Below are 12,974 nucleotides of genomic sequence, written 5' to 3' on the forward strand. Positions count from 1 at the left end.
GGGGGGTTGAGAGTGTCTGTAATTTAATAAGTTGGAGTGACCTGTATAGGATCCATAAATCCCAAATTGACCTCTGCACCTTGCTTGAATATTATCGCCAGTTCTAATTAATATGCATTACAAACTAAGCTACTGTTAAATATGATTGAAAAAAATTCAGCAATCAAAGACGACAGTAACTGTTCGCACCGAGAGAAGTCAAAGTTCAAGTCATGAACAAACTTGCTCCAGCTAAAAAAAAATAGCTGAAAACCGGAAATGACTTGAAGAGTAGTGCAACAGAAATTCTTTTTTAACACTACATTTTTCGGAAATATGAAAAAACTGTAAAAAAAGCAATATTAGTGTGAGAAAAAAAGTTTTTTGAAAAATGCGGGAAGGTAGGTGGGGGGAGGGGAGATTTGGGGAGGGGGGTTAAGTGGCTAGGTTGGGGTGGTGGTAGGGGGTGGGGTAGGAGCCGAGGGGTAGTCGAAGGGAACGTTAGTTTAGATAGGTTTGAGGGGCTTGCTTGAATATTAGCATCAGTTATTAATTAATAAACTAAGCCACCTTTCAAAATTTCCTTGTTCGAAAACAGAAGTCAATGTTATAAAACAGAAGTCAAGGTTTGTCAACAAAAATCAATTTTCAGGTAAGTACTTAAACTTAAAAAAACGGATCTATTCTGTTTCGCCCTCCTCCCAGCTTAGTGGGCTTTTATTTTAACCCATCCCCCGCCAGCGCGCGTGCTAATTTCTTACATAGAAACGTGTTATATAAAATTCACTAGGGGGAAACAGAATAAATCCAAAAAAAAAACGAAACTTTTCCGTTTGTGCCCCCCCTCCCCAGCTTAGTGGTTGCATATTATTTGCAACCCCCGATGCACGTGCCAACATTTTCCACAATGATTTCCTGTGTAATGACACGTGCTCAGTAATAAGGGGGGATAACGTCCTGATTGGGGGTAAACAGAAAAGATCCAAAGGAACATAGCTGTTAGAATACTGGAAACGGTTCGAAGGGTCGTCCAACCAAAAAACTTTCAATTGAAACTGACTATTTCAGAAATCTTGAAGAAACACAAACCTTGCAATATATAGCTGCAAAAAACTTGTAGAATAACAATACACCTCTTCCAGTCGAAAAAACCGGTAAAATACCAATACTCCTCTTTGAATCCTACTAAATGAAAATTTGGCATATTAGTATTGGTAATTGGAAACTGCTCTAATTAGCGAGTTTAACGTTGCTGTGCGTGACCCTAAATCAGTAACTGGTTTAGTTATTAATTCCATGTTTATTTGATTTTTCATAAAATTTTAATTTCAGCATTTTATCAACTTCGGACAACAACATAGTGCCAATTACAACTGGTTAAAAAACTCAAGCACGACAATGATCATTCACCTTTTACTGCAACAATCTCTCATGCTCTAATTATTATGAAAAACTTGCCTCAAAAACATTTCATAAAATATTACGAAAGCGCCAATATATTTTTATAATGAAATTGTTTCTTATTCTTCAAATTTTGGTAAGTTCTCGAGTGCATAAACTGTTTCTCCCTATCAGTACGCGTTTTTCGTTTGTTTTTTTGTGCATTCTAACCAAATTTAAAAATCTGTCCCTTTTTATGTTCTCATAGTAATACATATTAAAAACGAGAACACTGAATTTCCATTTAATCACGTAGGGTCAAATACTAGAGGCAGTGTTAAAGTAATTTAAATAAGAAATTTTTTTTCAAATTCAAAGTCTTTGCTACAATTGGGTTTTCTAAAAAACATTTGAAAGAGGTATTGTTTTAAAATGTCCTTAGATTTATTGCTTTTGTGATCGTTTTCGAGTATAATACTGATTCAATACAAAATTGTTATAAAATATTTTTCCTCGCTTGAATACACAGTTTTCAAATAAGCCTGCTTGGATTTTTTTATCGAATAAAAAAATCTTTTGACCGTTTGCATTTGGTTTATTTCAGTGTACGGTATTCTAACATTTGAAATGCTGGAATTTTTGACACTATTTTCCAAATTTTGACGAGTAGCTTTTGAACTAAGAGATGCTTGTTCGGTAAAATTTTGTTTTCAGTTTGCAACATAGAGAACTATGATATTTTTTCTACAAAAACCATATTCTACGCCCCCAGTTGTATTGTTTTTCGAGTGATATTCTTGGGTTTTTCCTGATTCCATTTAAGACCTCCGTAAAAGTGGCTGATGACGAGTGCATCCAAAGGCAGTTTTTCGCGTATCTGATGTTATCTTTCATATGGAATACAGAGCCATTTTTCGTTGTATATTATGTATTTCCTCTTAATAAACGCACGCTGAATCTATGTGTAACCTCAAGTATTTGATTGACAAAACTTTGCCAATGAATTTGTTTACTATTTTAAGATCTACATCAGTAGTTTTTTTAAATTTTATACAAAAACCATAAATGTTTTTAATGCGTTCAGTGTAAGCCTGTGCATTGCGTAACAAACAATACCTAAATTCAAGGCTTCTTGTAATTCGTTCTTGACATCTAGCAAACCATGAGTGGACGTAACGATTAGCGTGTGATCTGCATGTTTTACTAGTTGGCAATCATTTCGTCGTTTTTGATCTTAGGTAGTTGTTGTAGGGATTGAATAGTTTTGGCAAGAGTATGGTTTCTTGGGGCACACCTTGATAATGCTGAATCCAATATAACGCACTGCAGTTAGCTTTGATTTTCTGAAGACAATTAGACAAGTGGTTAATTATCAATAATTGAGCACATGTGCTGAATCCCGATTCCTCAAGTTTCGATATCAAAATGTTGTGATTGATTGAGGCAAACGCTTTAGACAGATCTAGTAGTGTTGTCGTCATGTATTTATTGTGTCCGCTGGAATATCTTTAATATTCAGTACTAAAACCAGGGTATCCAATGTGAACAATTTTGATCAAAAATCAATTTGGGTTTCGAAAAGAATATAGTTTTTCAAAAAACTCAACTATTTGATCTCTAAGTGAACTATTTACTTATATACGCCTGCAGTTCTCAGGCTGGGTTCAATCGCCTTTTTTAAAAAGCGGTGTTAAAATGGGTTTTTTGAGATCACTGGGAAATTCTCCTTTCTCCACAAATCATTAAAAAAATAGTTGAAGTGGTGAATTATTGCATTAAAAATTACATTAATAAGATGATGCAAAACTTCTTTCTTTGATCTGATTTTTCATAAGACTTTACCAAACTTTACCGGAGTAGACAGCTAAATTAGAAACAATATATTTTCACAAGTTCACTATTTGTTTGTATTGAAACAGAATTTTACCAAAAAAGCGTTTTTAAGCTGAAAATGTTGCTTCTAGAGACACTTGCGTTTCGAGTTTCTTTAATGACACGCCATCTTCATCAATTTATTATTCATGAAAAGATCTCTGATAAGTTTTTAATTTTAAAAAATTTTAGTGTTTGTTGTTTTTACAAACTTTTTCACTGAATTGCATGTTTCTAAATGAAAGAAGCAAGGTTGAGTTGAATTGTAAAAATTTTTCTTCTGCATTTGCTTTTTTTTATCAAAACTTCAATCACTCCTTTATAAGTCCGATTTAAAATCTTTTATTGAGCCTTTCTGGTCATCAAAAATGTTCTAATTGTTTTTTTTTCGTTTTTTTTTGTGATGCGCTCTTGAGTTATCACATGTACATCAAGGGGGTCAGTTTCAAATTTCAAATTGCATGTCTAAACGCTTTGAACTGAATAATTATCCTTCGTTATGGAATTATCGATTAAGTTTTTCTCTAGTATTGTTATAGTGTTTAACCCACCCAGATCATATGGGATGGATACTGCATCTATATTTCTTTTGCTTTTTGTTGTTCAGATAATTTATATTATAATCACCCATTAAAATCGCTTTTTTGGCTCTCTGTGGTGTCAATTTAGAGCGAAAAGGTATCCAAAACTCCTAATAGTTTCTCCTTTTCAGTTTGAAGCTGAGAATTATGCGAAGAGTTTAGTTCTGTTCTGTACTATACGTCAGCCCAAACTGACTCCGCATGCCTGACTAAACGGTTTCGGAAAACCTAGTTAATTTCAGTGGATTTAAATGATTTAGTGTAAAAAGCAATAGCCCCTCCCCTTTTTGCAGCGTTTGTGCTGTGCTTTCTATAATAGCGGAAGTTGTTATAGTACTGTTTTGCTGTCGAACTCCAGAGTTTGTGGTCATTAAAACTCTTAATCCATGTTTGAGTTAGGCCCACAATTGTGTTGTTTAAATTTTTTTCAAGTTCTTTATCAATCGTTCTTTCCTTCAATTTATGCTTCCACTGTTGATGTCAACGATTGAGAGAGAATTTGTACTCTTTTAATTTCGTTAAAAAATTTTTTCTGTTAGAGGGTTGGGGTAAACATCGCCACATCTTAAAAGATTCAAAAGATAGTTGCGTAACGCAAGTGAAGCAAGTAAAATAAAATGTTCTATCAACAAATTGAGAAGCCTGTTTTGGAGGTATTTGTCAGCATATTTTATAATTAAGTGGGTTTTTACTGTTGCTGACAAGGGCAAACGATGACCAGCAGCAGCAGAACTCCCAGCAACAAGAGTGCCTTTTCTCGTTAGTTTTCCATAATATTTAAAAAAACGGTTTTAGCTTTTTTCTGAAGATCTAAGTCTAGAAAAACACAACAAAAGATTCAATCTGTCAGTATCGGGTATATCTGCCTTAATTAGAAAGGCTTCTGTTGTTTCTTTGGCGGATATTTTTGTTGTTTGGTTCTGATGTTTTTAGTCCCATCTATTCAAGTAAACGTGGTTGCCATGCAATTGTTCAAAAGATAGTTTTCATGTACTTGTGCTGCAAACTGACATTTTGCTGTTGATAAATGGTGCTGATTCTGGTTCATTTGAAAAAATTGAATTCACAATGTCTTTTATATTAGTGATGATAATTATTATTATCGTTTATTAGTGAGTAATAATTTGATTCTGAAAAATGGTACGTTTTTCCAAAAATTGAGATGCACATTACCATGCTGAAGCGAGTCTTAGTATTTATGATTTTGATCAATTGATTAAATTTTATGGTCTGAAAACTGTCGTTTCTCATTCCATGATGACCAGGAATAACTGCATTGAAATCAGCCAAATTTTGGAATAATATTTGCTTTGGTTGCTCATCAGAGTGACTTCGCAAACAAACTATTAGTCCGCGTGGAACTTTTCAAGGCATGTGCTGACAAGTTTTTGAAGGACTCAAAACCGTCTTCAGTTTTTCGGTCATCTTAAAAAAAAATTTTGTACCTTCTTGTAGAACTACCGTATGCATTTTTGTTCACTGTATTTTGGACAATAGCAATTTTTTTGTTGTCGACCCGCGGTAGGGGTGAAAATCAAAATCCCTAGAAAATGTATTTTCAGTTTTTAGTTTTGATAACTTGTTATAAACCTTGGTCACATAATTGTCAATAAATTTGGTTTTTATCTTTCATTTTTTTCAAATAAATGTTTTCAAGTTTCCCATGTTTTGGCTTTAGTAAAGGACATGTACGCTTCTTCAGACAGCATGATGATATTTCTTTAAGAATGATTGATTGCTTCCTCTAGGACAAGGAGCAGCAAAAAAAGCTAAAGTTCTCTTTTTACTGAGAAATCCTTTAAATTTGCACTATTTCGATTGTTCGATTAAGATTTTAGGTCAGCCGTGTTTTGAATTACGTTAGCTGTTTTTAGATTACGTCAACTAGGTTTTTTTAACGTCAGCTGTGTTTTGAATTTACGTCAGTTGTGTTTTCACAGCAGACGTAGGCAATTCATCACCAAAGCTGTCTCCCAAGAGAAGTTTTCTTCTTTTCCTATTCTATTGCATATATTTCCGCGTTGAGGTCCTTGTCAGCTTTTTTCACAATTTATGCTTCAGCATACGAAAACCAATTGATTGGTTCTATTGAATGATTTGTCTAAAGGGACGTTAAATGAACACATTTGCAACATGTTTTTAAATATTGGCAAATAAGGCTTTCTAGCCATAAGTACCAATTTGCACAAACATGGCGGGGTAAATACATACAGAATAGTTATCAAGAAAGGTTTCGCAGTGGTAAAAAACTAGATAGAATACATCAATTAGAATTTTCCTCGTGTTTTTTTGCTCAACGCTGAGAAATTGCTACCAAATAAGAGAAATAAGAATGGTGCTCGCAAGCATTAGGGAGAAAATATAATAGCAATCGGTGGGTTTCGGTGACCCTGAGCCCACCCACTTTGTAATTATCAATAGTCCCTTTGACTCTTCTTCACTCATTTGGCGAAAAGTATGTTAAAAAACTAATTTCTCAAGAAATTGTTCAGAAGACTCACGCAGAGCACTGGTGTACTATTTTTCAGTGCTTAATTGAGCTAAATGCCGATACAATAATAAGAATAAATTTTATTTTAATCCTGTGCCATCGGCACCTGAGCGGTGTTTGCCTACGAAGCAGTCTTTTTGAGAAATTCATCGACTCAATTGGCATGATTTTTTTTAGCGAACCTAATCTTCAATTCAATCTAATATATCAATAATAAAACAAAGTTTCTAATATTCAAAGAAGCTAAAGGTGCAGCAGCTAATGCACGTTTCCGGCGCTTCTTGCCGGACGATTATCTTGAAAGAGTCTTACTAGATGGACGGTTATATTGCAAGACTCTTGCAAGAATCTTGCAAGATCTTGAAAGATGATGCTTAATTCAAATGCAAAATAACGAGTTTTAATTTCAAATGAATGTGTTAGAGTACTTTGCGCAAACAAATTTTTATTTCAAAACCCAGTCAAAATTGGACGGTTATCTTGCACTAGATAAGACCAGAAAGTCGAAGTTTTTGTTTTCTTCGTACAAATTTAGATAAAAGACGTTTTCAAAAAGATTTTGAACGGATGGTGCACCCTTCACAAAAAGACAGACAAAATTTAACAAATCAACAGTGCCGTTTACACATTTAATCCGAAAAAAACGTTATGTTATCTTAACAAAAAACGTAAAATTTTTGTTTCGGCATCTTTTAAGTATTTCCTCTATTTCTAGTTGCTACTTTAAATTGAATTTCATGGTTTTTGAATCCTATTTATAATAATGGCAAGCCTAATAACCACTAAATGTAAAAATTGCAGTTAAAAACAATTAAAATAGAATTTATATCACTTCAACCTATTATTTTTCGCTGTGTGAAATTCGGATGTTAATCTTGAAAGATTCTTGCAAAATCTTGCAAGATTAACCTCGTCTTGTAAGATAATGCAAGATCGGCATCGTCTTGCAAGATCTTGCAAAATTAAAATTCTTTTGCAAGAAGCTTTCAAGATCTTGCAAGAATAGCATCCAGTCTCTGTCAGGGCAATTTGATATAAAGAAGACAAATTGCGGATAAGCGGTTACGAATATTTGGTTCCCGGGAAAAATTAATTGAAATCTGAATTAACTTCAAGATAACTAATTTAAAAGACTTTTCAAATAAAAAACTCGATGAGAAAGGATTACCTCCATCATTAATTAACGAATTTTTTGCGACGCAATGAAGGATATTCATGCACATTTATCTGGTTGTTTTCTCAATTATAAAATACAAATTTGTGCCTTTCAAATGTTCTGTATATGTAGGAATTTGTGCGTTGTATTGAATGCGTGTAGTTTCGAAAAAATAGCGCAATAGTTATTTGTTCCAACTACAATTTGATGCAATAGCGCTCTTTATTGATTTTTTTAGAGCAAGAATTGATGCAGATAATAGTTAGTTGGAAAATAAACAAATTTTTGGGGAAAACTTTGCTTAACATTAATACAGAAAGAGTCTCGAAAGAGTCTTGGCTGACAACAACAATTTAACCTGTTGCATAAATGTGCCCATAGGGTTCATAGCCTATAGATAAAGGATCCAGTTTGGTTAGGTGATAATTGAAAAAAACCAGCAAATTGAATGTTAAATATTATTATTCTTTTTCAGGCTCGAGTGAGTCCATAATTCTGTATATTGGGAATGAGACTTCATGCAACTACACCGGAAATGCAGGATCAGGCATTGATACGGAGTAAGTTTCTAGTCTGTTCTCTGTCCAGTTTAATTCCAATATTATACAAGAGCAAGTGTACCCGTACTTAACTCCAAGTCGATTTCAGTACTTTGTCAGAGTCTAATTCAGGTAACATTTTGCACTGAATTTGTCTGATACCGGGCTAATTCAGTGTGATTCATTCTGAATTGTCTTCTGATTCAGAGGAATACAGAATATATTCTCTGAATTTTGCTCTCATTCAGAGAAACTCAGAGATCAATTCACAGTTGGTTCTGAAATCCTCCTGAGTCAGTACTAAAACTTAAATTTTCTCTGAAAAAGTTCTGAATCTTTACTGATTGTCACTGAACCTTAGGTACGGGTACTAAGAAAACAAAAAAATACCTAGTGGGTGAGTACATAAAATTACACCTTGACTCTATGTTTGCAAATGTTTTCTTATGAAAAACAACAAGAATGGGCAAAATCCTTTTGCACATATTTTGCAACTGTCTTTGGACAAGAAATTGGTAACATTCCAAGTAATTATTTTGTCATCTAAAAATTAAACAGGTGCTATCTGATGTCTCTTATATAACGCAAAAAAAAACTGCCTAAATATTTTGGGAAAATTAGTGTGAGTTACATCTAAAAATTAACTTTTAGTTTGACAATTTTGGATTTGTCTATTGATTAAATAAAGATGGAAAGTGATGTACGTCTAATTTTTGATTACCCCTATTAAAGTGCTGGAATAAAATGGTGTAAAATTTTAATTATTTCACTTATATACCTACTCGAGTCGAGGTTTCGTCGAAAGAAAAAGGTATGAACTGCGGTGAATAGCGATGAAAAAAATTTCACCGCAAAGCGTCCTCATCTTTTAGCGATGAAAGAAGTGAAAGCAGTGAGTTTTTGTGAGATTTGCGGTGAATTTAGCAGTGATTTTTTGTACGATTGGCAATTTTTAGCGGTAAATTTTTTTCGCCGCTTTCAATTAGTAGCGGTGATTTTTTTTAACCGCTACCAGGCGAATGCGGTAAAAAAAATTGCCGCTAAAAATCGAAAACCGTTCAACAATTCATCGCTAAATTCACCGCAAATCTTACAGAAATTCACCACTTCCACCACCTTCATCGCTAAAAGATGCGGGAGCTTTGCGGTGAAATTTTATTCACCGCTATTCACCGCAGTTCTTACCTTATTTTTTCGACAAAACATCGGTTTGTGTAGGTATATTGAGTGAAATAATTAACATATTACACCATTTTATTCCAGCAATTTATTAAGGGTAATCAAAAATTAGACGTACATCAAATTCGATGACTTTTTGCGAAAACTGACTAACTTTCAATCGTATAAAGCTCCATAAGTAAAAATTTTGAGAGAAGTTAATAAATTTTTCTTATGTTTACGTTCAGTCCGTTAATTGAACTCTGCTATGCTATGAGTAACCCAGAGGTTTTTATTGGCAGACAACAAAAAAATCAAGGATTATTCAAAGTTTGTTTTCTTGCACACTATTTGAATGTTTTCAAAATTTTTTGTTAGTAATCAACTTCTAAAGTTTTACTAATTTTAATAATAAAGGAGCACGTAAAAAATCATAAATGAAAAATATGAGATATCGTTAACCCCTTAATTTGGTCTGGTCATTCGAATTCTTAAAAATGACAAGTTATGAGTTTGAACACCTTAACCTCAATTTCTACATAGTTTGGTAGATGTACTAACATAGTGGTTAATTTTTCTAAGATTTCCGTTTGTTAGCGTTGATTTTTTTCACCGATTTCACCGCGTTCACCGCGTATAGATTCTTTGCGGATTCATTCTTAGATTGTTATTTCTTATTTTGCAATGTTTTCTGCGGCGACGATTTCTGGTAAAAATAGCGGTGAATTTTTGTAATATTTGCGATTCTTAGCGGTGAACTTTTTTTCACCGCATTCAACGCTAAAAATTGCAATTCTTACATTTTTTGGCAATTTTTTGCGTTGAAATTTCGACCCGGGTATCAGGTCTTTATTTCTTGTACAATTAGGGATATAATTTTGTTTTTAAAAAACTGACCATCATGGGCTTGCAAACCAAATGAGAAAGGAAAAAAATCTAATCTTTTCAAAATCTTTTGTCAATTTTATCAGTAGAAGTTCCGTTGCAAACTTAAGATATTCATGAAGAGTTGGAACCTCTATTTTATATCCAGAAACAATGAGTTTCCACGTTTTTTAAATGTCCTTACTAAAAAAATAACAGAAGGTTTACTTTTCCTCGAAGTCTTTTTTATTAGGGAGGTAATAAACAGGAAAAGACTATTTTAAGTCATAAGGAGTAAATAGAAAAGAAAAATTGTTTTATAGACAGTTTTGTTGCAGCTTTTTGAAGAGCAATAAGTTTAACCTGCGATATTTTCTTGGAGACTTTTTGAAAATGCTTTTCTCTGAGTAAATTTCATATATTGTTAAAAGTTATGGGCTGCTTGAATTTTTTTATGGTAGAGGTCATTATTGAGAAAACTTTGTGATATTTTTTTGCTCAATTTGTACTGAAAAAGATATGTTAATAAGCATTTGAGAACAAACTCTGTTATTTTTTAAATAGTTTGGGTAAGTTTTCAGTGATAAAACGATTTTTAGTTTGAGATAAAATGTTGTATAGTGGACCTATGAGGGTTCATAGGTTCTTTTTATCCAAAACTGATGGCATGCGAGAACTCTCACTGGAGTAACGACTTTTTTTTGTATAGAAGCAAGAGTTCGCGAATTTTTTTGCATTACGAGATATAACACGGTAAGCTGAGCATTAAGGTATCACATGCACTATTTTGCTCCAGAAGGAACGTTCCCTTTAAAAAATTTTGTATTCGTTTTCCACCACTGAAATATTTTTTTCTTTAAAATGCTTTTTTATAACTTACAAATGGGAAGAGTAAAAGTGATGTGCAATTTACATTGAGGGCGCATACTCTTTGGGCCTGAGAAAGATGAAAAGGTATTTTTTGTTGGTTTTCAAATAACTTCTTTAAGATCTCTCTGAAGGACATTTATACATCAAAGTGTATATAATGATGAACTGCTGACCTATGCTTACTCACGCGCACTGCACTGTTCAGTTTGCGGATTCTTGAGCATCAACCTTTTTAATTTTTCCCATTGAAACTACATTTATCCTCAAATTAATTTTCTGTAAGAAATATAACACTTAACGGACAAAATTTAGTTCATTTAAGCAACCCAAAAGGATGTAAAATTGACTAAAAAGACTCACATTTATAAAATATTTGTGAGTTCCTGGAATGTTCTCTAAAGTTTCACTGCTAAAACTACTTTTGCCTAAAGTTGTAGTTTTGGCGGAATAAGGAAGCAAAGAGACCTAATTTAATGAACAATTAAACTCTGGATGCTCATAGGTAATCTTTTAGTTGAAAATGCGGCTTGCTTTTTTCACTATCGAAACTATTTTGACTCGTGATATTGATACAAAGATTTATTGAAGAGTCGTTTATAAAATTGCATGGTATGTGGATAAATGTGCATAATATGTTTTCCAGAATTCATGAATATAAAGATAATTTCGAATTGGTTTTGACATCTGAAATTTTTCTAATTATAAAATGTTTCTATGCAAATTTCAGGATACAATATGATGCAAAACTGACCCTCGTGGACTCAATAGTTTTCATTGAAAACAAGATATCAAAAATTTGAAACCAAACTTCTCTTTCTTTTCGCTTTTGAGACACTTGTATATTAATATTAACGAAGAGAATTTTTTCAAATTTCAATAGTGAACTTAAAATGGTGATCTAATGACCTATGTTAACGCTTTTGTACCTTATGGTACAAAATGGTAAAAATGGTAAATTTTTATTTATTTTTTACTTAATTTATTGAAACAACTGTTTCTCCAGACTCGCATTTGGGGTCTTTAAAGTTTCGGAGATTAGAAGAGATATAAGGTGTGACAATGAAAACGAGGTGCTAGTTTTCAAGCAAAAATTTGGTATATAGTGTTCAACATACGCTTACATCGCTTGTTTGAGGACCTATAGAAGCTATGAAGCGCTTTTTTGCTTGGAAGATTTGAAAACAGAATTATTTGTAAATTATTTTTCAATGGAATTGCTAAACTATAATTCGGAACTCGCCTTGAGAATGATGGTTCCTCTATTGCCCAACGCACGTGTTGAATCTTGATGCTGGTACACAAAAACTTCAGTTTTATCTGTGTTTTTCAGAGTGCAAACTCTTTATCATATGGTGAGTTCTTTTAATGAAAAGTCGAACTTGGTTGACCTGCTTTTTAATAGTACGTTGATGAACTGATTCACGTGAAGTTATATCAAATGATGCCCACCAACAGACAATCTTCACCAGCAGACTGTCAAGCAGTAGACTCGATAGTGACTGAGTGTCTCTTAGATGATTGAATACTTTCTTTTGAAAAAAAATGTGCAGTTATTGGTTATTACATCATCACCTTCAAAAAAGGAAGTTTTTTTAAGAAACAATTGATCGTTGTATACTCAAAATGCTTGCTTCACAATACGATTTTAGTCGAAATATGACACGATCTAATTGAACATCTTATGTTTGAGGAGGAACGAGAGCTCAGTTACTGTCTAGATAAGGCAAGCTTGAGTTTGAGTTGTCGTTCTGAAGATAAACTTTATGCAACCACTACATACCCTTGTGCAACAATTGGGTCGTAGCATTGCCTAAAAAAGACAGATAGCTAGCTTTTTTTTAGCTTTTCTAGCTTTTCTATTTGTCAAATCTATCAGACAAAACCTCAGTATTGAGATGATAACAAATTTTGTGTGAGATTTTTGCAAAATGAATTCAAGCGAGCATTATTGCACTCAAACATTTTCGACGCAATTGCATTAAAAACCTCACTTTTGAAGTCTCTTATATTGAAGTCCCGGAATAGTGTAACAATTTTTTTCCCGCACCATTTGAGTTGGCCTGAAACTGTTTCATGAACCAAGG

At 33.3% G+C, this 12,974-nt stretch overlaps 1 protein-coding gene across 1 annotated transcript in view; it reads left to right on the plus strand.

The window, feature by feature from the left end:
• LOC142345953 (uncharacterized) overlaps positions 1–12,974 on the plus strand; it is a 54,800-nt gene that overhangs the window by 15,613 nt on the left and 26,213 nt on the right. Inside the window, exon 2 of the mRNA XM_075398420.1 lies at positions 7,935–8,019. Within this exon, the coding sequence (XP_075254535.1) occupies positions 7,935–8,019 (85 nt within the window). The remainder of the gene's footprint in view (positions 1–7,934; positions 8,020–12,974) is intronic.

Source organism: Convolutriloba macropyga, chromosome 9 (genome assembly GCF_964194025.1).
Source record: "Convolutriloba macropyga chromosome 9, txConMacr16.3, whole genome shotgun sequence".
NCBI classification, from domain to species: Eukaryota; Metazoa; Xenacoelomorpha; order Acoela; family Convolutidae; genus Convolutriloba; species Convolutriloba macropyga.